This window comes from Gadus macrocephalus, chromosome 21 (genome assembly GCF_031168955.1).
Source record: "Gadus macrocephalus chromosome 21, ASM3116895v1".
Lineage (NCBI taxonomy): Eukaryota > Metazoa > Chordata > Actinopteri > Gadiformes > Gadidae > Gadus > Gadus macrocephalus.
Window position 1 is genome coordinate 13,798,823 of NC_082402.1, and position 25,461 is coordinate 13,824,283.

Sequence of the window (25,461 nt, forward strand, 5' to 3'; positions counted from 1 at the left end):
CGACAGCCCCGAAACGTTAACGGCCCATCCCATTCTCACGACTCTCCCGATTACCACTCCGCCACCGCGCGCGCGCGCGCGCGCGCGCGTGCGTGCGTGCGTGCGTGCGTGCGTGCGTGTGTGCGTGTGTGTGTGTGTGTGTGTGTATAGGCCTACGCACGGTAGGAATATTTATACTGGTTTAAATAATAAATGTTATGGTATTTCCCATCTTTGCTGAGCAAGAATTTTGTTCGAAAGTTCAGTGAATGAAACAAATAAAAGCCTGGGCTATTGAAGTTTTACGGTAGGCCTACCACTGTCATGCACCTATCCGATGTCAAGTGGACCGGGTTGAATTCACTGCGGTTCTCTTCTTATATCCATCTTACCAAATCTATTTTATACTGTCCTTCTCAACACTCTCTGATCCCACTAAAAGGCTAGCAGCACGAAATCAAGGGATATTTAGAATAGAAAAAAAAGTGTGATTAATCGAGTTAACTATGACATTAATGCGATTAAATATTAATCGCTTGACAGCACTAGTTTATTTTATATAGCGCCTTTCTCGTACTCAAGGTTGCTTTACAGTGTCATGAGCACACACACACACACACACACACACACACACACACACACACACACACACACACACACACACACACACACACACACACACACACACACACACACACACACACACACACACACACACACACACACACACAGAACAAGACAGCACAACAACACAAATAAAAATTAAAAATATATACAGAGGATCTGATGTCAGATCAACTGCAGATAATTGCTTGATGTGATACAGGACATCTGCTTTAGTTATATCAGACAGCGCTATAGGCTAAGCAAACAGACGTGTTATACATTGGGCTAACTTAAACTCATGCTGCTGAAGTTTATAAAATAAAACATAAATCCCCAAAAGTATTTAATTGCACAATTTCGTTCCACTTAAAGACATGTACCCCTTGCATGTGCAATATAATTTGTCCTCTTGTTAAATATTGAGTTACCTTATTGCATATATTGATAATTTGGCGCCTAATTTTTAAATAACCTTGAAACAATCCTGCCAGCAGACTGGTTTAACTTGATAGATAGCCTACAAGCCTAGTGAATAGTGATTCGCTAGGGTAGAACTACCGTAGCTCTCCAGTCTCCAGCCAACAAGTTTCTTGCACAACCAGAACATGATAGCTAGAACAAGTTACAACTTACTCTAGGAATAGCTCGCTATGTAGAACGAGGAGAACCACTGAAAAGAATGCAACTTACCTCAACAGGTTTGCGGAGGTTAGATGTAGAGTTCTTGAAGGCTGATATTGTGGTAAGCTTAGGGTGACACATTAAGCATTTCATAATGTCGTTTTCTCCCTTCCTTCCCATGGGAAGGAACAGTGTGGCCAGGTGGCCAGGGGTTGACCACGGGAGCGGGAGCTGCTCCATCAGCGTCCATCGCTGCCTGTAATAGTGGCGCTCGAAATACGGGTGCTGCAAGTGCTGCACCCTGGTGGCGAAGCTTAAAAAGTGCGATAAAATGATAGCTTATGAATATCACTGGTTGTTGTTTCTGTTCCACGACATTTTGTATGTCATGTTTGGGGTGTGGGATGAGGAAAGGGATAATTTTAGTAATTTAAAAATGATTTAATTCATCCTCAATGTGTATTAGCCAATCAGATTTGTCTTGACGCGATTGCGATTCAGCTACGCATAGCATGCACTGACACTCACAGCCAGACAAAACAACGACAAACAAGTAATATATTGGTCTGCAGAATACAGAGCCTGTGTAACATAGTATCTTTAGAATTCTATAAACTCTACGTGGACCGTAACCACCCCGCACCCCCTCCCACAATGGAAAATGTAATTGAGTAAAGAGTAGAATTCTTAATCTAATATTTACTTGAGTGAGACTTAAAAAAGGAACGTGAAAAGTACTCGTTACCCGAAAAAAATATTTTTTTTTACTCATTTGCGTTACTTGTAATGCGTTACTACCCACCACTGGTTGAGATATAAATCATTTTCCGAGGACCAGCTGCTATGCTAGGCGGTGCATCGCATGTGCTTGCTAAAAGGCATATGCTACTAGTGGTGGTTAATAGAATATATGCCCTGGCTGATTAATAACCAATCACTAATCACACCCATTTACCAGATGCTAGTTATTCCGTTTTTAAATGCACATACATTTTATTTGCTTTATGCATTGGCTAGCTATTTGAAAGACTTCGTAGGTCAGACCCCTTTGACTCCCGTTATTCCAACTGGCCAATAAAGCCTTTTAAACAGGCGGGGCTGCTTACCTGCCGTTGTAAGTACCATATTGGCTGTGTCCCAATTCCTAGGACGCATCCTTCGAAGGCTGCATTCGAAGGATGCGTCGACGCCGATTGCGTCACAGCGTCGCGCCAAGTGCTGTCCCAATTCCAAGGGTCCTTCAAATGCGGCCTACGAATGCAGCCTTCTTTTCCCGGATTTGAAGGATGCATCGGCTGTATCCTTCACGGCCCAACGTATCCCAAGATCCTTCACGGCCCAACGTATCCCTCCCAAGATTCATTGCGCATTCAATCAATGGAGATGGCGGAGAATGGCGATTTAAGTTCTGCATTTAAATGTAAGTATTTGGTTTCTAGTCACTCGAGTATTTAACGATACAAATGTTAAAAATACAAGGGCCCTTAAAACTTTTTTCATTAAAGTAATAGGCAATATAAGTAAGGTAACGTTACAGTTAGTGACGCTGTAACGTTAACTAAGAACACCCGTTAAGCCCTATAGTTTCAAATTTAAGAGGTTAAAATGGTTATATTTACCGAAATTGTGGCGATTATATAGATAATTTGCTATTCTGTAAGGTTAGATAAATGGACCAACGCGAACACAGGTTGTGGACCCTGGTTTTCAGACCGTAACGTTACAGACGTTAGGATTGATTACACAGTTAACTTGGTTATTTTGCTATTTAAGCTGCTTTGGTTTGGTAGTGTAAAGCAAAACTAATTCTAACATTTGGTTTTGGTTTAGGGGGCCAGCAGCATACGGCTCGATTTATTCTATTGAGGGGGGAGAATGATGAGCTGTTCACCGGGGTGAAATACTCAGCAAGTGTGGCTTGGGGGTAAAGAAACAATCGTTTATTTATATCGTAAGTTAGTTTATAAAAAATATTATAGGCCATTTATATATCTTCATTTGACCATCTTGTAAAGGTTAGTTAAATTAGCCCTCATTAAACAGCAGGACCGATACAACATCCCCAGAAATCGTTTACTACGATGTCCTATTTTGGGTTATTAAAGAAAGAAAGACAAAAAAAAGTCACAGCTCGCATCAGTACTAGACAGCACTAGAAAAACACACAAAGAAAAAGGGTGTTTTGACTTCTACTGGTTGTCTTATTATTATGGGCTTCATATAGGATGAGGGCTAATTTAAATGTAACCTTTACAAGATGGTCAAATATATATATTATAAATGGCCTATTGTTAACATGGGCTATTAACATGATTGATAAATGTGTCTCTTGTTTTCTCTGATTAATAATGTCTATGTGTTTACTGTTTAGGACAATTCTGGAGAAAATAGGCCTGCAGGGGAAGGTGTCTCCCCCGCAGGCAAAGAAAAACTTTTGCTGAAATTTGTTTTGATACTGCTCTTGTTGTTAACTGCCATGATTGATTTCCTCTGCCTTAGGATTGCAAGTATCCAGGGTCAGGAGAGGGGGTAGGTGGGAAACCCACTGCTGCCACTTGGCCCTGGTTTGTCCCCTTTGATAAGGTATTGTGACATATGCATTCCACCAACCCCCCTGTCCTAATTGCCTCCATCCCTGAGAACACACCAGGGCCAAGTACAGCAAGTACAGCAGTGGTGGATCAGGAGGTTGAGGACAAGATCAGGAGGAGGAAAGACAGCGAGGGCCAAGGTCCAGAAAGAGGGACAGAGAGGAAGACATGTTCCAGAGTCGCTCACTATCTTCCGAAAAGGACTCAAGATTCACCTGTTCAGAGTCCACCTCGACTGCATAGCCACCCTCCCCCTTCTGGCAACCATTGTACACTGTGTTGTATTGTATTATAGTACTTAACTGTGTAGCAACTGCAGTAGCTGCTATCATGGCTGTAACACGGGGAATGGGTTAGCCTAGCGATTGTGGTACTTGCACTTGGTTCTATGAACATCCTTTCTGTACCGACAGCGATATATTGATGCACTTCTTATGACAAATGTACTTATTGTAAGTCGCTTTGGATAAAAGCGTCTGCTAAATGCCCTAAATGTAAATGTAAAATGTCAATGTTCCAGTTAATAAAAGAGGACATGAGGCTACAAAGGGAGGCAGAGGAGAGAAGAGCCCAGGAAAGCAGGGAAAGAATGGATAGGTTTTTCTAAATTTTGGAGCGTTTGGTGGACAAATAACTTATGTTCTGTTATATTTAACACATTGTTTATTATTATTTACATATTTATTGAAACGTACTTATTTAACTAACTTTTTTGATTAACTATTTATTAAAACCCTTACTAACTTTTTTGTATTGACTAATGTATTCGTATATAACTTATAAAACATATACAACAATACAACTATTTACAACAAACATTCATGTGACTATTTACAACAATTATTATAAAACTACTATATACAAAAACATAATGATCAATAATAATTTTTGTTGGTTTCTTTTTTTCGCGCTGTCCGGTTTAACTTCTGTTTACTAACAGGTCAGTTCAGCTGTCAGGGTTGCTAGGTGACAGGAGCAGCGCGTGGTCACGCAAGTGAAAGGGCGGTAACGGTTTGTTACGTAAACCAGAAATGCTCCGTAGGCTAGACCGTCCCATTTCTTCGGCCTTCGGAGTGTCCTTCGCGGTCTACGAAGGCCGCATCCTTCGAAGGACGCGGTCTACGAAGGATGCGTCCTATGAATTGGGACACAGCCATTGGCTCGGCTACCAGATCGGCTCGGGGTCCGTCGTCTGCTGATTACGTCACACAATACGCTATCTACAGCAATAAGGTCTTTTATGGCTTAAATTAAAGAGCCTGTAATGATCTTTCATTTTGAACATAGACCATTCCCAACCTATCTGTATGGATAGTTTTCTTCTAAAAACAAAACATCCCTCGGAATCATCTTGGCTGTTAAGATAAGCCGTCCGTGTTGCCAGATTGGGCACATTTTCAGCCTGATTTGGCTACTTTGAATCACGTTGGGCTGAAAAAACAAACCGAAACTAGACAGACCCAGAGCTGAGAGAGTTGCGACACTTCCATTGGACTCCGTTGTAGCGCCTACTTCCGGGGTATGGAGCCTCGAATAGTTCCAAACAACCATTTTACGGCGGAGGAGACCGTTCATTTCCATTGCTGGCCGCCGAGTAACTTCTGAGGTAAATTGATTAAATAGCTACCTCTTTTGAATTGTCAACTGTCTATATTGTATCAGAGGCCCTTTATGATGCATATACTGATCTTTATTTGTAAATGCACAGCGTAATTATATATATTTTTATCTTGGTAGACGACCGATTGCCTGCTAGTTTGTTAGCTCGACTTCACCATCTGTGAAGGTATCTCCGGGGGTAAATTGGTTAAATAGCTACCTCTTTTGAATTGTCAACTGTCTATATTGTATCAGGACCTTTTATGATGCATATATTGATATTTATTTGTATATGGACAGCGTAATTATATATATTTTTATCTTGGTAGACGACCGATTGCCTGCTAGTTTGTTAGCTCGACTGCACAATGTGATGGTATCTACACCAACAATTACAAAGTTCAGTACTAGTGAATCTAACTTTTATTTAGTTAGTTATTTATGTTGGATTACTAGGATAATTTAGGTTGATTTAAGGACGGGTTTTATGATGCGATAGCTAGTAGAAATAACAGTGTTTGTTTAATTATATCCTGGAAAGGGTGATGTTCAGCACATGAAGCCCTACAGATGCCGCCGATTCAACAATGCTGATTATGATGGGCGGTCAATTTAACCTGTGTGGCTTTTTCGTTTTAACTTCTTGTTGACTGAATTGTTTCTCTTTCTTAGTGCCAAATTGATTATCTTTCTTAGTGCCAAATTGATTCTTTTTTGTTTTGCAATAGCCCTCTCTGCTCTCCTTCTCATAAATTTTTCCTTTTCTAGTTGCCTTATTAGGTCCTCCACAGTCGCCCCATCAGTCCCTGGCAGTCTGGTCCCTGGAGCAGCTGGCCCTGGCAAAAGTTATTCCTTCACTGTTGACCCCTGACTGACTGGCCCTCGGCACACAAATCCCTGGATCACCTGCCCCTGGATCACCTGCCCCTGGATCACCTGCCCCTGGCAATGTAACATCTTGATTGCTCTCTCCGTCTCCTGTGATGTCCTTTTCAACGCTCTTGAAATCCACCTCAATTTCTCCCTCAATCTCTGTAATAATTACAAGGTAATGTTGCTGTTATATGTATTTTGCCTTTGCATTTGCAACTACTGTCATCTCCAATGTAATAAAATGAATTAAAGCAAAACATTTCTGTAATGTGAATTAAATCATCTGCCACAATCAGAAACCAATACAATTTATAAATGGATCTACCGGCAATTGTTAATTGGGTAGAAATGTGTCGATTATCTACATTGTGTGCAAATCCTCAGAGAATCCCTGCCTTCTGGTTGTTTTTTAAACTGAATGTACAAATATGAATTATGTAATCTCATTAGGAGTGTAGTCTATCCTTGAATTACATGAAATGGGGAATATTGTTAGCTGCATGGATCATACCGAAGTTTAATTTGGTGCAATATGTGTGGTCCGTTGCACTTGGTTCCGGAGGCACCCTCACAGAAGGGGGTTTCCTCCTCTTCGGTTTAGGGCGATGGATGAAAACTGTTGGGCCTGCATCGGGCCTCAACTTCAACATCCTATCTACTTTTGTGGCTTTGAATCGGTCATTTTCAAAGTGTACCTGTAGGTAGGCTTGTAAGATCAGTTTCCATTGCACTTCAAATATCATTGGAAAGTCATAATTCTCTACACTTAGAATTATTATGCCCTTTGAAATGCTAGCAAGTGATCTGAACATTACGTTACATCGTTTTTGACTGTTGCTGACTGTCAATAAGTTTTGACGGCTGACCATTGCCATCCATTTCTCCCTGCGCTCTTGGTCCTTGGGGAAGCCGTACATGTGATAACCCTTCTCGGACCGATTGGGGCATCCAAATGCTGCACAGCCAACCATGGTATGACCATTTATCTATAAAATGTTAGTTGTAACCAATGAACCATGACACCATTGAAGATCACAGAGCGGGTAACAACTGTTCCTCAACCACTTATGCCCCGACTTTTGAGAATAGGTTAGAGGTCAGAGTTCATGACCAAACGAGGATCCTCCCTTCTAAACCCATTTTGAATTTGCTCAGGGCTATTCTAAGTATTGTAACGGCATAAAGTATAGTATATTTGCAACGTTATATGTTAATGGTTTGCCCTTAGTATATAGTGTTCCCTGCTGTGTCCATTGTTGAATCTGTTCAGACAATCGCAATCACTTGTTCTTGTCACACTAATTGTTTAATAAAAAAAATTACAATTTCATTCATCCAAGCGTAATGAGTTGTTATTCTTGAATATATTTGATACTTTGTGTGGCTTATATCTTTAAATGATCATGGTAGAACATCTTGAATACTTTGATTTCAACACAGATGTAAGGTAAAAGTTAAGGTTAGGCCAGTATGCTAACACGAACGTGAAGCTTTCCCTCCAAAACTTTAAAACGTATCTAAGTAATAGTACTTATAGATAGCTTTCAGTTGCCCCCCTACCGCTCTAAATGTAAAACTGACATTTACAAATATGCAATAATGCAATAACAGTCAGACAAATACTTGTATGTGATTTTTTCATACATATTTACCATTTAATATTGAAATCTCTGCTGTCGTCCCATAGAATAACATTGAAATCGCGGCGTGTTTGGAACTATTGAGGCTTACATGAACCACGTGACAACCACGTGACCACCCTGTCGGCGAGATCATAGCGTGTCGCAACTCTCTCTCTCTATAGCTCTGGACAGACCTACTCGCGCTCACACATGTGCTCGCTGTGGTTGCTATGACGACAGCCAGAGCTACAGCACAAAACAGCCAATCACAACTGTCCCTTAGCAGCCAATCACAATGTAGCCTACGCCCATTCAAGCGTACAGCCAATGATATTGTGTAACGTAATCAGCAGACGACGGACCCCGAGCCGATCTGGTAGCCGAGCCAATATGGCACTTACACCGTTACTCGGCCACATGTCCAGCGGTTGGGCCTTATCAACGCCCTTACCAGTGTTGAGAAAGTTCACTTTCTACGTGAACTAGTTCAAAGTTCAGTTCACAAATTTTAAAATGAACTAGTTCAGTTAACAGTCATAATTTTTTAACTAAGTTCACAGTTCCAAAAAATTAACTAGTTCGTAGTTCTTTTTTTCAATATGTTGCTGTGAGCTATTATTTTTTTCCTGTATTTTGAACATTGAGCCCCCTTTGTGGTTTGACTAGGATGAAATAGAGTGGTTGAATCAAGTATCGTAACGAAATACAGTTTATAACGTGTTTTATTGCACATTTAGTGCATTTTGTAAATACCATTGATTTCTGTTGGAAGACTCATTGCTCGTTGGCCGGAAACGGAAAGGGGGGGGATGTTCACGTTTGGTTGTAGTCTTTTCGCTCGGTTCTAGCCCTACTGTTGAGACGGAGAACCGAGCGTAAAGACTACAACCAAACATAAACATTGTCGGCTTGTCCACGCCAGTCGCAGGGAGCGTGATGTCACATACGAGACATGTAGTCTTTCTCATTACTTTTTCTCTCTACAGCCTTTAACTGAACAATTGCCCAATAAACGGTCAAACTCTTGACATGAAAATTTTCATTTAAATACACAAACAACATATATGTAATCCGGGGCATTTAAAGACAGGGACCAGAAAATAATTAATTTCTCTCCACTGAAACCCATTCATATTTTATGATGTCATAGGTCCCATGGGCTCTACCGGAAGGGGCGTGACTTCGCCACTCAGGCTAGGGGTACTCATATTAATGTTAGAATACCTCATAAAGTGATATTTTCATGCCATGGGACATTTAACACAAAACCATCTATGGAGGAATTGATGACAAAACAATCAACACAAAATGGCAGCAACAACGAATACTAGATTATTTCAAACATATTTACAATAATATTGTTAAAAATTCATCCTATAAAAGCTCATTCCCATTTCTAAAACCATCAGACTGTCCATAACCTTTAAAAACACAAACTATAAATATATCATAAAACAAAACAAAAAAAGGCCACAAAGTGTTGGCACACACCAAAACAGGTGTAAGATGTCATGTTAGCTGGTGCTACATACTGTTAGCCCGAAGGACTGAGAGAAGCTAGCGTCAGTGCTCTCCACCGAGATTCAGTTTCCACAAACTAAAAAGTCTTTGAATTGAAGCGACGCCCTCTTCTGAATAAAAGTTGGAAATGTGAGAAATAGTGTGAGTTTGTGAGTACGTGAGTGAGTGAATGTAGGTCAAACAGGTTTGGTGGTACTGCGGTACACCACAGTGTCATCTTCGCCACCTTCGCCGGACAGTGGAGGCGCTGTGGCGACTGGCTGGTGGGCGCCCTTCTTATGTCCTTTCAGGAAGAAGAAGGCCAGCACCGCCAGCAGCGCCAAAATGGACACCGCCAGCACAATGGCTATGGCGATGGAGCCTGAGAGAAAAACATTAAACTGATAGTGAACATTAAAAAGTGCCAATGTGTGTGATGTGCGCAATATCCTGCAAGCATGCTGACATCCTAATGCTAGCGAGGCTAATGAGTGAGCACGCCAAGACTGAAGTCCCTGGGCCACTTTGAAGCAGAATTGTGATCGATTGTATGAAGGAGCGGATTGCTTTTGTTTTCCTGCGAGTTATCGCACTCCATGTCACCAAAGAGGTACTTAAACTTTTTGTAGGCCTGCTCATGCACGGTTTCTATACATCGCCTTCGGAATGGTAGAGGTCAGCGTTTTTACTCCTTTGACTTCCTTTATAAAAAGTAGCCCGGGGAGCACCTTCAAAAGTGGTCATTTTAAATTGAACCTGTAACGCCATTTTGTTAGCTATCGAATTTAACCTTACAAATTACCCAAGGGGTATTTAACTTGATTGTGACAACGTTTTTGGCCTCTGGGATTCTCTAGAGTGGACTTGTGATTTGTTTAACAATGGCGGACATTTACATTGTATTTTTTGCATTATTCAGCTATTTTTAACATTATCAAAAACAAAATTATACCATAAGTTCAGACAGTATTAAAGAGTATTTGTATCAAATTGTTGGCTTACGGGTCGGTTTCAACAAGATTTTAAAGGGATCCAAAACATTCAAGGTACAGCAAAATCTATCCAAATGGACCGCATGGGTCCTTGAGGCAAAAATACTTATTATTTAAAAACTCATTATTTGTTTTCTAAATAAACACACTGGGAGCATAAACAGTGTAAACCTTTTCCACTGTACCCACTGGCCATGGCCTTCTTGCCCAAATAATTGTCTATAAATTGGCCCTTTTTGCTCAGCCACTTCATGTGTATTTATCCATTTCTTACCGTTTGCATATGAGGTGGTCCGTGATAAGTCTTGACAATTTAATGGTACACTAAAAGGTTAACATTGGGAACCCCTGACCTAAAGTACCCGAAATCATACTAAAGTACCTGAATCACTCCCCTCCAGCTCCTCAAACCTTCCCGGGGCGAAGAGGGCCGACCCTGTGGACGTTATCATGAACACTTTATGAACACATCAATCATCACTAATCATTTCAAATGATTCTGATAGAACATTCATCCCAATATACATTCTGCTCATACTGCTATGTTACCACCATTCATTTCCACGTGAATTCCAATTTAGCACATGCTAATCCTATGCTAGCAACACATCAATGCCACGTTAGCGCCATGCCAATACTTTCCCATGTAAGCGCTATTTGAAATACATTCTACACTAAGCCCCGTATTCCTCCTGCTCACTTGTCACTCCATGGCAGCTTTTCTCGCATTCGTCCTTCGACTCAAAGTGGTTGTCGTTGCCTTGGCAACCGCTGTAGATGAAGGGGTGACACTGCTGCTGGATGGGGTTGTAGTACCAGGCCGACTGGTTGTCATAGCAAGGACCTACTTTGGGCGGCTCGGTGCAGAATGCTGGGCGGGGGAAAGGGACGGGGTTATTAACAGAGGTAAAGAGAGAGGCAAAAAGAATGACCCTGAACAGAAGACTTACCCAGGTGGTCGGCAAAACTCACTTTCAGAAGACTGGAGAACGTCTCATTGACTGGGGAGAGAAAACACACAAATACATGTAAACACACGCACGATAAGTTAACACAAACAATACTATAGGTATTAGATGTATAAAGACATGTGTGAGTGCGTCTGTGTGTGGATGTCTGCACACAGATGCATGCGTGCGTGCGGTGATGGTCTGTGCATGTCTGTGCGTGCATGTCTCTCACGCTGGGCGCAGCGGGACTCGTCCGATCCGTCTGTGCACTGCGCCTGGCCGTCACACTCCTGCGATCGGTCAATGCAGCAGCTACTCGCACACTCAAACTCTTCGTCCCCACACGGGGCGGTGCAGTCCTCTAAAGTGGAGCCACACACCAGTCAATACACTGCTTCCCCAGACCCTCCTCTTTGTAACACACTAAACAGCAGCCCGTAATATCACCGGCCTAGCGGACTTGTTGATGAGGTCTTTGCATAGTTTGCAGGACATTGCTTAGTGTCAGTTATATAGCCAATCAGGAACACCAATGACCTGTTATACCAGAAGGGCTGCAGTGTCCATTGTTAAAATACACTCTGAATGATCGATGTTTAGCTTACCCTTGCCTGGCAGAGTAACAGATCTTCCAGTGGGTGCTATGGAAACAGAACATCACATCAACATCACATTTGAATAACACAACCTATTTATGAACATTTATGTTATGACCTAAATGACTGCGATGCGTCAAAGTGTGAACAGTGAAAGATAGAACAGTTGAATTACTGCCGTGTGTACGCCATGGGACTCTACTGTTCGTATTTAAGGTTCTGCATAGGTTGTTCTGGTTATTAACAGACAGAAGTTACTAATTCAGTGGGATCGGGTGATCTTTATTATGGGGAAATTATGTGTAATACAAATGGACATATATGTGAACCTCAACAGTTGTCATGAAAGAACCTGAAAACTAAGCAAGAAGTGGAATACGCTGGTGACGTAAAGGCCAATAGTGTACCTAAGGCGGATATTCAAGGCTGAGGAAGTTTCATATAACCTTAAGTGGGGTCGAGGTACCTTTGACGTTGGTGCAGGCTTTACCACACTCCTGCTCAGACAGGAAGTTGTTATTGTTTCCTTTGCATCCCCCATAGACAAACTCCTCACAGCGGGCCGTGGCGGCGTTGTAGTGCCAGCGAGGGAAACTTGCGCGACACAGTCCCACCTCCTTCGCCACCAGGCAGTACACTGTTGGCACACTTTATCATTAGAGCCATCTGCGTGTGATGGTGCAGTAGTAACCTACTTACTAAAGTACCTAATTTAGGCCTGTGACCCATTTTTCTCCTACGTTGTTGTGCATGACCTTCCCACGCATCATTTTAGCCCCACCCACCTCCGCCCATATCATAAATGTCCCAGTGAAGTGCTGAGCAGTAATGTGCTCATGGCCTGAGATTGAGAAACACTGGTGTAGCGGTTTGTCTGATTTCTGGGCTTCTTAGCTGTAGACATCCTTGGGCAAGATGCACAACACCCTTCCTGCTCCTGAAATATATATTTATCTGTATTCACTGTCTAACCACTAGTTGGTAATGAACGACATTCATCTGAATTCAGTCAGTCGCTTGGCATAAAAGTGAATAATAGTATTAAGTTATTAGTTTCTGTTGTCATGGTGTAAATTATATAAAACGCACAACTATCATTACGATACAGCATGCATGTCTGTACCTGCGGTCATGTCTGTCTTTGCGTGTTCTTTTAAACCGCTGGAAAGCTGTAGTGGGATGTGGTCTGACTGGTTCCCTGGGTAGGACAGAGGGCTTACCCCCCTTGAGGGCTTGCTCACACCGCTTATAATCAGTACCAGTATTATGATGTTCCACTACCAAACACTGAGCTAACAGAAGGTTCACTACCAAGAACAGAACTACCGGCCTGCTCGAATTCCTTAAACCGAGACCACAGCAGTTTCACTACCAAACAAAAAACTACTGGCCTGTTCCACTGCCTTAAACCTAGCCAACAGCAGTTTCACAACCAAATTCAAAACTACCGGCCTGTTTCACTACCTTAAATATAGCCATGTTCACTCCCAAATTTAGATAAAATCATCTCAATATCACTTCATTAATGAAATGACATATCCCATGTGGACTCACTGTCAGACTCTTCCTGGTTCAGGACCTGGATGTTGACCGTGGCGTCGTCTGATTGGCCTTTGGAGTCGGTGACATGCAGCGTGAAGACGTAGGTCCCGGCGACCAGGTTGGACACCCGCAGCTGGTCACCAGTGGGCTGAATCAAGGGATCATTCTACCGTTAGAGCTCCTCCCTCACGCACACTTTGGAGGCACTGCATGGAGCCTCTCCAAATGCAATAGAGATGTAAAAAACACACTAAAGACTGTATGTGACTGTGTGTGTGTGTGTGTGTGTGTGTGTGTGTGTGTGTGTGTGTGTGTGTGTGTGTGTGTGTTTGACTGTGTGTTTGACTGTGTGTTTGACTGTGTGTGTGTGTTTGACTGTGTGTGTGTGTTTGACTGTGTGTGTGTTTGACTGTGTGTGTGTGTGTGTGTGTGTGTGTGTGTGTGTGTGTGTGTGTGTGTGTGTGTGTGTGTGTGTGTGTGTGTGTGTGTGTGTGTGTGTGTGTGTGTGTGTGTGGTGTTACCGTCATCTCCACGGAGGGGTTCCCCTTCTTGATGCTCCACCTGTAGCTGGTGATGGTGGCGTCCTCCGGGGCCCGGCTCTCCACGCCCCTCAGTGTGACCTCTTCCCCCGGCCGGACCACTACGTTGCGGCCCGCCACTGCCACGGGGCCCGCACTCTGCCCTGGAGATACAAGCACCGGAGTGAGAAAGGGGGGCCTGCACTAACGGCCAATGAAATAAGGACGCCAGGAGCCCTAAAGAAACAGTACTAGAGGGGGCACCAAGATAAGCAATACATGGGCCCCACAGAGCCAGGACTAGGGGCCCCACAGAGCCAGCACTAGGGGCCCCACAGAGACAGCACTAGGAGCCCTAAAATGACAGCACTAGGGGTCCCACAGACAGCACTAGGGGCCCCACAGAGACAGCACTAGGGGCCCCACAGAGACAGCACTAGGGGCCCCACAGAGACAGCACTAGGGGCCCCACCGAGACAGCAATAGGACCACTAAAGAGACAGCACTAGGGGCCCCACAGAGACAGCACTAGGGGCCCCACAGAGACAGCAATAGGACCACTAAAGAGACAGCACTAGGGGCCCCACAGAGACAGCACTAGGGGCCCCACAGAGACAGCACTAGGGGCCCCACAGAGACAGCACTAGGGGCCCCACAGAGACAGCACTAGGGGCCCCACAGAGACAGCACTAGGGGCCCCACCGAGACAGCACTAGGACCACTAAAGAGACAGCACTAGGGGCAACTAAAATAAGGAATAGGGGGACCCTACAGAGACAGCAATAGGGGCCCCACAGAGATAGCACTAGGGGCCCCGTAGAGACAGAACTAGGGGCGCTACAGAGTCAGCAGGAGGGTATAAGAAGGAATGCAGGGGGCCTAAAGTTTGAATAACAAAACCAAGAGCCCTCAGACACAAATCTGGCAGGTGTTCAATACATTATACTTATAGATGCACATTGAACTCTAGTATTAATATTATCCTCAAGAATGTACAATTTCTCAAATAATGCGTTGACAATCAGAACAGTCCCGGCTCACCTTCGGCCTCGGGCGCATCCAGGTGCTGCTGGTAGACGGAGTCGAGAACAAAACTACTGAAGCCTTTCTTTCCGACGAACCTGCAGGCATAGCCCTTCTTGTAGAGGCAGTTGAAGAGGGAGCAGGTGCTGCGGCCCGAGTTCCTCTCATCCACCAGCACTACATTACACTGGGGAAGCAGGCAACAAGTTTCCATACAGTCCTCGGCTTTGGTAACCTGCGAAGAAGCGATGAGCTCAGCGCCCCTTTCCACAGAAGCTTGAAGGTCGACAACAAAGTCTTTCTTGCCGTTTAGGAACTTGGATGGACAGTCTTGTGCGTTGATCATGTGCAGGGTTTGGATCAACACCGCCGACATCAGTCCAATGCGGAGCCACATACCTAAAGTTGTATCTATCGGCTCTCTTTAAGAAAAAAAACAAAGAGGCCTAATTCCCTCTCTCTCTCTGTCAGATAATGTCACCCGTAGTGTTTGAAAGTATTACAGCGACAGGAGACAGCAGCAGAGATAAATTCTCAAACGATTGTACTTCCGGCTTTGGGTGTGTCCCTTTACCAACTGACGTCACAGCCATCAGGGTGACAGGTGTGTCATACCTGGAAAATTCCCAACTAGGTCTTTGCGATGTTTTCCCCAGGGGTTGGATGTTATAGTATCACGAGTTATTTATTTTTTATTGGAATGTTAAATATTTTGCCCATTCTCTTTCATGATTAAAGATACCTTAGTTGTCTTTTCAATATCGATACACACACTCAGGGAAAGAGAGATTTGGCTATAAATATATTTATGTACGGTTTAGGATGTTATTGTATTGCCCTTTTGTACCAATAACAGTCTTTTTTTGTATTATATTTGGCTGTTTATGTGCTGTGTCACTGTAGATGGCTTCTTTTAATTTCCAATGTCGTTCCAAAATGCAGTCCAATGATCTGTCCCAGAGTGAAGTTCTTCAAGTTGGATACTTTTATTATAGTTTGTAGGTTAAATCAGATGCTATACTGTTGAATAAACAAATGGTTCTATAAGTGCATGCGATAGCAGTAGAAACATTGTGCCCTTCATGGGCCACACCCAGTACACCTACACCTCCTTTGAATTCTCCTGCTCTGCGAGCAAGAGAACTCAAAAGTAATTAATGAAGACAAACAAACCGCAAAATAAGATAAATTCATAAATTCATAAAGTTAACCCACTAATAACGAAATCAATAGAATGCTGGCTCCTACGTAACGGATTGGGGACACAATATGGTAAATACTAGCTCTGACCCCCAGAGGGCACCGACGGCAACCTTATGAAAAAGAGTCTGAAAATGTTTTATTCTTTAATGTGTTGCACATATGGGTTGATTTAGAATCAGGTGAAGAAATACGAATCATTTTACTATAACATTGCTTTTCTATATAACTTATTTGTACCTGTCATGCCTGCAAATTGAGACTAGCAATCATCGTACGTGTAATTCATACATACAAACATGGAAAGATATATTTCGATAAAAAATGTAAATTAATGTTCAAATTGTTATTCTTTATATATATATATATATATATATATATGGGATAGCCTTACACATAAGCGTCTTAGAGTACCATATTAAGCGCTATATACATTTTATTTATTATTATTATTATTATTATAAACTCTCATGCTATACCAAAACAAGTGACGCATGCTACCGGAAGTGACATAATGAACAGGCCAATCACAGCACGATACAAGCCCCGGAATCGTCCAATCAGGTTTATGTTCGACTTGCGTTGTTTTTTGAATGTTGTTGAAGGGTGGCAGGAAACCTCTGAAGTAATCAAGGTACTGATAATATTGTGTCTTTACTCTTTACGATATAACGTTATTCTTGTTCACGGGGTTCATATGTAGTACGTCTAAGCTGTGATGTTGTGTTTCCCATTTTGATTTACTGATATTTATTTTAAATTGAGGAAAGCAATTTGCGACCGAAACAATTTCCCCCTTGGATTAATAAAGTACTCTGAAACTAGTCATGGCAGGGGCAACGAGAGGACGGCAGCCCTGCAAGGGAATCACCCTTCCTCCTCAAGTCAAATTACAAGCTCCGACTGTGAACGAAGGACCTCCAAACTTCCCGGACGTGTGCGACGCTCTGCAGGCAGAGATCCAGCAGCAGAGGCAGTATGTATCACCCGTCGCCAATGTCGCAAGAACCAAATAACATGAATGGAGACGAACAAACGCATACTTAACCAAAGATCTTTTTCTGTGTTTCCTGCACCTACCTGTGATTGTAATTCAAGGCGGGTGTTGGCTGTATTTTGATTGTCCTGAGTCCTGACGATGCTTTCAATTCCCCAGTTCTGTCCAGGCGAGGTTGCCAGGTGAAGGTGGGACTGGGGAGGGCAGCTCCCCGCCCAGAATAAACCAGGTGGACCTGCGACCACGCGGCAGGAAGAGGCTAGCTGAGAGCGCAGGTACTGGCTCATAATGTAGTGTTGTTGTCCCATGCTATGAGCTGCTAATGTAGCTCTGTAGTCCCATGCTATTTGCAGTGACAGGATGTTAACGTAAAGCTACAGTCATATACTATTAACGACTACAGTGAGTGAGCCAATCAAATCAACCACATGTGAAAAAACCTTCTTTGGTCACAGGGATAGCAGGGAGTCTTTATGTATTTAATTTAATTCTACAGATGTCTACAGCTAAGAAGTATTCACACTTTTAAGGGTTTGAATCCAGCCTGCCGTCTTCTGCTGCATGTGCTACCCTCTAGCGCTGCTCTCCTATACGTTCCTGTCTAACTCACTGTATCTGTCATGAATGAAAAATACAGAACAAGCTAAACTAAACAAATAATATATAGGTCACGTTACCTCCTTACAAAGGAAGGGCCAGACAGAGTTAAAGAGAGACGTTGAGAGCTCGGTTGTCAATGGATGGGTGCACTGTTTTATTTCCCATCAGGCTGTTCTGTGGGGGTGAAGCTCCAGCTGCCCAGCATGGCTCCACGGGCCCAGAGCCTCCCACTGCAGGGGCCCGGGGCCCCGGCACCAGAGGACCCCCCCACCAGCAGCAGCCCAGGCGGGTGAGTGTGTGTGTGTGTGTGTTGGATCACAAGCTCTGTTTAGCTGTGGTGGACCCCACTTGGCTCTGTGAGAAAAGAAACTCGGCAGAACAGATAGCCGACTACTTGAATAACCCGTAACTTGAAGTTTAAACGGCTGTATGTGAAGGGTTTGTTTGGAACTGGGGAATACAAGAATATCTGTGCATCTACGGGTAGCGTTTCCCAAACTTGGGGTCATGACCCCATTTGGTGTTGCCTAAAGTGTGGATGCGGTCGCAGAAAAAGCCTAAATAGAGATCGTAGTTGTATAGTAAATCGTTGTTGGATTAAAATGGATTAAAACAAGTCATTTGAATGGTCTCATAAAGTTCCTGTATGAACAGACTGGATTTGGGAGAGCGTTTGAGAAGCGCTAATCTCCGGTTTCATCACCGAAACGTGACATACAGACACCTTCAGGAGAAGCCGGAGGCCGTCCAGCTGGCGTCCTGTGACGAAGGGGCCTCGGCGAGCATGGAGGAGAATACCCTGAAGGAGCGCAGCATGTACTGCAAGGAGCTGCTGACCCAGGGCAAAACGGAGTTCTGTTTTGAGGAGCTCCGCGCCGAGCGATACCTTCTGGCCCGGCGGCAGCAGGTCTATGGTAATCCTCCCCTCTCAGCATATTGGTCAGCCCTAACTACAGAGTGGTGGAAGCACTTAAAGAGCCAGTGGACCCCAAACCCTTTTTTTGTTTTTAAAACATGTTAATATATCTCATATGATCATCAACATAGTCATCTTTCCAATTGTGTCGCTGTGACTGGAATAAGATTTAGTGTTGTTATTTGAGAGAAAAAAGTTTTGCATTCCAGCTGAAACAGTGGGTACACTTGCTCTTTAGTTAGTAATGAGTTGGATTAGTAGTTATAGTACTAGTAGTGTGGTAATTGCTGGGGTTTGGTTCCTCCAGCGAAGATCAGAAAAATGGATGACCTGGAAGTGAAACTCAAACAGGAGCTGCAGGAGAAGCAGAGAATGCTCCAGTTACGAATGTCCCTGCCTGACACCTGTACCCCTAGCGAACAGGTATGAACCCCCCCCCCCCCCCCCCCCCGATTCTACCTTCACTTAAGGTCTGTTTGGTATTCTCTGTGTTAATGCACTGATGGCACTCATTGATGACGACGCAGAAAACTATTGCCAGGTTGTTTAACTTCTTATTATTCCCCATCAAGGTGGATGAGGCCGAGAACCTTCCAGTGGCCGAGCCATTCCACATCTTCACGGACCCCTCGTCTGGCTCCTCCTCTTCTTCCTCCGCAATGCCTTTTAGGTAGGGAAGCCTTCCACCAGGCAGAAGTATCAAAACTCTCCCGGTTCCTTCCCTTACCCACTCTCTCCCTAGGCAAATAGACCATTTCCTTTCCTTTACAACCACCCCATGTCCTTGGAAATCAGCCCGTTTCTTCAGCCACCTGACCCTGGGCTCGGCAGCCTGACCCTCTTCCTAGTAATCAGACCATGTCCATGTTGTCTCTGCAGGGACGGCAGACCCAGCCCCAACCCACTGAAGGACGACGTTTTCTTGCGTCCGGGAGAGCAGTTGCCCGCTTTAAAGATGACCCTGCGGTCTTCGGTGAGGGTTTCAGTTCCAACGACTATTGTTTTGAACAGTATCACCGATGCCTTATTTATATTTATTTTTGGTACCTGATGGAAGTATGTTTTCTTTCCCTACGGGAGTTTTGTACTTTGTTAATGCATAATAATGAAAAAAATAATAATATATATATATATATATATATTTTTTTTTAATATATATATATATATTGGTAGTCCAGGCGGGGCCCTATTGATGGTAAGGTGGCCGCCTTAACCACAGGGAACTTGCTGGGGGAAACACTGGACTGTAGCTAAATATATGGTAGTACTGTGGTACGACTGTAGCTAAATCACTAGTATTACTATAGTCTGACAAACTAAATTACTTGGGTGCTACTCTAGTGTGACCAGCTAAATCTCTATGGTGATACTAGTAGCTGAATGACGGTAGATGCGTGTCTAGTGCAACCGAGTCCTTTCCTCGTCCCCTCCAGGGCTCTGGAGCGAGGCTTCTGTCCCTGACGGAGACGGTGGTGGGCACGGTCCAGAACAAGACGCTGTGCTCCAGCCCCGACAACACGCAGGACTTTGCCGGCTCGGCGCACCTGGTGTCCACGCCCTACGTCAGGAGAGCGCCGCCCTCTGAAGCTGGTACCTCCTCCGGCCAATGAAGCCTAGAGTTACTATAGCAACTAGAGTTACTAGTTGATAGCACTAGAACAGAGAGGTAGACGGGAGTTCTGATGCCGATAGGCTCTAAAGCAGTGGTTCTCAACCAATGGGCCGCGGACCATTTGCGGCTTTTTTGTGCCCAAGGGGGCCTTGCGATCAAGGTTGGGAACCAGTGATTAGGGCCTTGAACTGCTTTTGCTTTTAAATTAGGAAAATATGCAGTGTATTCAGAAGTCAAAATGATGTCACCTGTTTTGATCAGCTGTTTATATCACGTTCCTCGATAGTGCGCTGATATAATACGTGTGTGTCTGGTAGACCACCAGGGGGTGCTGCGCCGGAGGCAGGCTGCTGCGCCCCTTCCCCCCCAGCCCGAGGAGTCCCCCACCATAAAGCTGAGTCCCATCAAGGAGGCCAGCCTGGAGTACCACACCACGCTGTCCAACGCGGGGGGAGCCTCCACCCTGGGTGGCTCGTCCACCGACGACCCCCTTACCCCGCAGACTGGTACCCACTCTTCATTACAGCAGGACCCCCACTGGTTGATAAGACTCACTGACGTGGTGCATGCACACACAGCTGGGGCTCCTTTGTCACCCGGGGGGGCTCTGTGTTCCAGGTGAGGGGCCCCTGCCCGGGGACCCCTGCAGCGGGGAGACGAGGCGGCGTCTCCTGGACCGGGCGGAGGTCAGCTCCTTCCCGGGCTACCACACGGTGGAGGCCCCCCTGCCCCCCGTGGACAAGGACGCCCACCTCTCCCTCGGTGAGAGGCCTCCTTATCCCCCTAGCGACACACCCGTAACCCCTTAGAGACACGCCCGTTTCCCCTTAGCGACACACCCGTTTCCCCTTAGCGACACAAGCGTATCCCCTTAGCGTTAGCGACACACCCGTTTCCCTCTAGCGACACACCCGTTTCCCCCTAGCGACACACCCGTTTCCCCCTAGCGACACACCCGTTTCCCCCTAGCGACACACCCGTTTCCCCCTAGCGACACACCCGTTTCCCCCTAGCGACACACCCGTTTCCCCCTAGCGACACACCCGTTTCCCCCTAGCGACACACCCGTTTCCCCCTAGCGACACACCCGTTTCCCCCTAGCGAAACACCCGTTTCCCTAGCATCACGGACTGTAAATGTATCCCTAGCAACACGGCCTGTATCTGTATCCCTAGCAACACGGCCTGTATCTGTATCCCTAGCAACACGGCCTGTATCTGTATCCCTAGCAACACGGCCTGTATCTGTATCCCTAGCAACACGGCCTGTATCCGTATCCCTAGCAACACGGCCTGTATCCGTAGCCCTAGCAACGAAGCCAATATCTGTAGCCCTAGCAACACGCCCAATATCTGTAGTCCTAGCAACACGGCCTGTATCCGTAGCCCTAGCAACACGCCCAGTATCTGTAGCCCTAGCAACACGCCCTGTATCCGTAGCCCTAGCACCACGGCCAATATCTGTAGCCCTAGCAACAGCTGACCCCAGCGTGCGTGGTGTGTCCAGGCGGCGCGGAGGTCTCCCTCTACACCAAGGTCCAGGAGGCGGAGGGGTTCTCCCTGTTCGGGGGCTTCAGCCAAGGGAGCCGCGTGCTGCTGAAGGTACCGGGACCAGCACACTGCCCTCGGAGGGAGATGGGGGGGGGGGGGGGGGGGGGAGGTAGCTAGGTGGGTGGATGGATGGATTGACCGGGACATGGAGGGATGGGATATGTAGATAGATAGACACAGGTGTACCGTTGACGGGTATTTGCAGACAGACGGGTGGGTAGGTAGGTAGATGGACGGGCTACAGTGGACGGCCATATTGACGGCCTGCTCGGTGTCCAGGTGGAGAGGAGCCTGTTGCCGTGGGACTTCTACGTGCTGTCCCAGCTGCGCAGGAGGCTGTCCCCGGAGGATTCGGCCGCCCTGCCGAGCGCACGCTGCTTCCTGTTCCAGGACGCATGCGTCACCCTCTATACAGTCCCCAGTTGCCAGAAGCTGTCCGTGAGTTCCCCTCTACTCCCAGCCCTCTAAGCACACTGGTGTACTTGTATTTATACTTATACATAATACCCTCATAAGTGAGTTATATAACTGGCACCATTTAGGATTTGCTTTATTGTTGAACTCTTGTTCCACATAATGGAAATTCCATATCAATACATTTATTCCAAGTATGAACCTGGTTCTGACCTCTGACCTCTGACCCGGTGTAGGCGCGGCTGAGGCTGTTACCGCCGGGCTGGGTGTCCACTGAGGTGACTGGTTTGCTCCTGATGATGCGAACCTTCCACTCCTCCTCTCTCCTCCTGGGAGCGCTGCACACGGACTCTCTGCTCATCACCCACGGGTAACTCCTCCCCAGACCTCCTGGCTCCTCACTCCCTCTTTACTCCTCACTCCTCACCCACGGGCATCTCCTCCTCCTCCTCCTCACACTGCTCCACACTCACCCCCCCCCCCCCCCCCCCCCCTCCTGACTCTGTACACACTCCGTGGTTGGGTTCAGCGGGCCGCTGTGTGTCTCCAGTGGAGGCGTGACCTCTGGTGGTGTTTCCCCTGCAGCGACTCCCTGGTGTCTGTGGACCTGCTCTCCTCCCTGGACCTGGAGCTCCAGACGGACCTGACCTCCGCCGCCCAGGTCCCCGCCGCCCTCGACTACATCCAGCTGGGGCTCCTGAAGCCCACCGACTCCCCGTACCAGGTGTGTGTGTGCGTGTGTGTGTGTGGCATCTCCTCTACAGTACATTAAAGGCACCTATAAAATGGGATTATACTAGAGCTGTCAGTTAAACGCGTTATTAACGGCGTTAACGCAAACCAATTTTAACGGCGTTAAAAAAATTATCGCGCGATTAACGCAAATATTTTATTTACAAAAAAATTAAATATAAAAAAAATGTAATTTTTTTTTTTTTTTTTCGTTGGCTCAAAACAAAGAAGCAGTAGCCTGACTGCTATGTTCAAACGACATTTGTTCAAAGCAGTCGTTTAATTGCACTATAGGCTCTTTTTTTGTATCGTCCTGTTTTGATCAGTATATGCCAATGTTGTTATCAATAAAAAATCATTTGCACAAGACAAGCCGATGCACTTCACCATGTTGATAAGAGAATTAAAATAAGAAGAATTATGGGACAAAAAAATCAAGGGATATTTAGCATAGAAAAAGAATTTGCGATTAATCGTGAGTTAACTATGACATTAATGCGATTAATCACGATTAAATATTTTAATCGCTTGACAGCTCTAGATTATACCAATCATTTGTCTTCTTTCTTAAAAGAAAATAAATTGCCAGTAGGGAGGTGAAATGGGTCTTAAATTGCATTCATTATGGTCTTAAAAAGGTTTTAAATTTAACTTTGATGAAAACCGTGTGTCTGTGTGTGTGTGTGTGTGTTCCCGGCAGGTGGACCTGGTGTGTCTGGCCGAGGCGGTTCATCTCCTGCTGACCAAGAGGAAGATGACGGTGGTGAAGGAGAAGGACGGCTGGATGGTGGAGAAGCTGGGACGCAACGCCAGCAGGTACCCTGCCTCCTACCTACCCCAGACACAACATGTTCAGCACGAGCTCAGCACAAAGCCCAGGCCAGCACTACCGCTGACATCCCCCTGAGCAAGGCAGACCGATTCTGAACCTTAATGCCGAGTTCAAAGTTCAAACCAGGTCAACTCGTCTCCCGGTTGTGGGGCGTCCAATCAGATTGCAACTTTGTTAGACCTTGGATTTTGTGAGGCCTACTCTGTGTGATATTAAGTATATAATGTGTTTGTATATGTAGTGTGTTACATCCTAACCTCGTATGTATTACGCCCACTTCCTGTTCCTCCAGGTTGGGCAGGATGTCGGCGTGGAGGAAGGCGTTCCATCTGCTGCTGAACTCGTCCGGACACTCCTCCGTCTCTGTGCTGTCCCAGCTGATTGACCTGGTCGCCACCGCTCCTTATTATAGTTACCGTGACGATCCGGGGGTTACTATGACGATCTGATGCTGATCTGATTTTTGTGGTTCTTGTTTGTCAAACTTGGTTCATATTTTTGTTGTCGGTTTCTCATGTTTAAATGTGTATATACCCCCCCTCCCCCCGCATTGAAACGTTTACTTACAATAGGGTTTGTCTGCCATGAATCTGTTTCCAGCTTCGAAACACGTATGATAAAAATTGAAAACACAAAATTTATAAAGTAGATGCATGTATATTGTAAATATGTATTAAAATATGTAGTTGCTAAAGTATATGGCCCCTTTATTGACAGAGAAAACGTGGTAATGGTCTGGACAGGAAGAAGTTTATCAAACAATTCCTATAACTGTTCCATATAGTAGGGTAGAGTTTGTTCTATATCCAGAAGGGTTCAGTGTGTACAGTGTCCAGTAGTGTAGTGTGTACTTTGACCAGTAGGGTTGTCATATGGAGTGTGTCCAGTAGGGTTCACTCTACAGTGTCCAATAGGTTGAAGTTTTAGGGTGTAGTTTGCAATTCATCCATTGGGGTTGTCATGTATAGTGTGTCCAGCAGGCTTTAGTTTGTACCGTCTCCGGCCGTGTGAAGTGGTGGATTGTGAACACCAGGGTTGTAGTGTTTACTTAGTCCAGTATATCTTCTTGTCAGATCTCTGGCTGATCTTCATGTTTGGTTGATAGTTCTCGTGAGGTCCAGTCTGATCTCTACTTGACACACCAGTGTGTGTGTCTCTGTGTGTGTGACTGTTCTTGCGTCTAGGGTATGTTTTTATTGGTCTATTTGTGTGTTAAAGTGTGTGCTAGGGTCATTAATAGTGTGTGTGCTGAGTGCGTTATGAGCCAGAGACCAAACACAAGCTTTACTGGCTCCTAAATACACAAGGCGTCTGCTACATTTGGATAACTATTAAACCTTTTCCCAGACGCCAGCGGTATTAAGCCAATGACTCAATCCCTGCAAGCAGAGACCTGCCCAGAGAAACCCTATTTCCTTAGTCTCCTTTTAAGTCTCCTATTTGAATTAGTTGGCGCTTAGGACATGTAAATGTACTTTTTGACCATGCAAATTAACAATTCCCCGGCCAAGAGTGCCCTTCAAATTGTATTGAGCTCATAAAATAAAGATGTTTATCCTCAGTGCCACTGCTAATGTCACATATGAAAGGTGTCAC

General features: G+C 45.1%; 2 protein-coding genes and 2 long non-coding RNA genes across 5 annotated transcripts; 3 read left to right on the top strand and 1 right to left on the bottom strand.

The window, feature by feature from the left end:
• Positions 1-2,334: 2,334 nt before the first annotated feature.
• Positions 2,335-4,349, top strand: LOC132449772 (uncharacterized). Of its 2 annotated transcripts, none has more exons than XR_009523651.1 (3): positions 2,335-2,626; positions 3,037-3,157; positions 3,578-4,349. It is a non-coding gene; the product is annotated as an uncharacterized LOC132449772 (long non-coding RNA). The 2 variants fall into 2 exon arrangements; XR_009523650.1 differs by having other exon boundaries at positions 3,037-3,130.
• A 926-nt stretch (positions 4,350-5,275) lies between these two features.
• On the top strand, positions 5,276-6,657 carry LOC132449648 (uncharacterized). The gene is made up of 3 exons (XR_009523623.1): positions 5,276-5,403; positions 5,938-6,015; positions 6,165-6,657. It is a non-coding gene; the product is annotated as an uncharacterized LOC132449648 (long non-coding RNA).
• A 1,938-nt stretch (positions 6,658-8,595) lies between these two features.
• LOC132449647 (kunitz-type protease inhibitor 1-like) lies at positions 8,596-15,594 on the bottom strand. The gene is made up of 10 exons (XM_060041406.1): positions 15,031-15,594; positions 13,993-14,153; positions 13,484-13,619; positions 12,396-12,566; positions 11,939-11,974; positions 11,566-11,694; positions 11,334-11,384; positions 11,084-11,254; positions 10,766-10,819; positions 8,596-9,773 (listed from the first exon to the last, which is right to left on the bottom strand). The coding sequence occupies exons 1-10, from the start codon at positions 15,407-15,409 to the stop codon at positions 9,589-9,591; spliced, it is 1,473 nt and encodes a 490-aa protein (XP_059897389.1). The 5' UTR covers positions 15,410-15,594; the 3' UTR covers positions 8,596-9,588.
• A 3,628-nt stretch (positions 15,595-19,222) lies between these two features.
• On the top strand, positions 19,223-24,562 carry bub1ba (BUB1 mitotic checkpoint serine/threonine kinase Ba). The gene is made up of 11 exons (XM_060041431.1): positions 19,223-19,395; positions 19,605-19,698; positions 20,159-20,315; positions 20,655-20,843; positions 20,956-21,099; positions 21,844-21,938; positions 22,167-22,325; positions 22,538-22,671; positions 22,887-23,025; positions 23,734-23,849; positions 24,158-24,562. The coding sequence occupies exons 1-11, from the start codon at positions 19,241-19,243 to the stop codon at positions 24,312-24,314; spliced, it is 1,539 nt and encodes a 512-aa protein (XP_059897414.1). The 5' UTR covers positions 19,223-19,240; the 3' UTR covers positions 24,315-24,562.
• Positions 24,563-25,461: the final 899 nt, after the last annotated feature.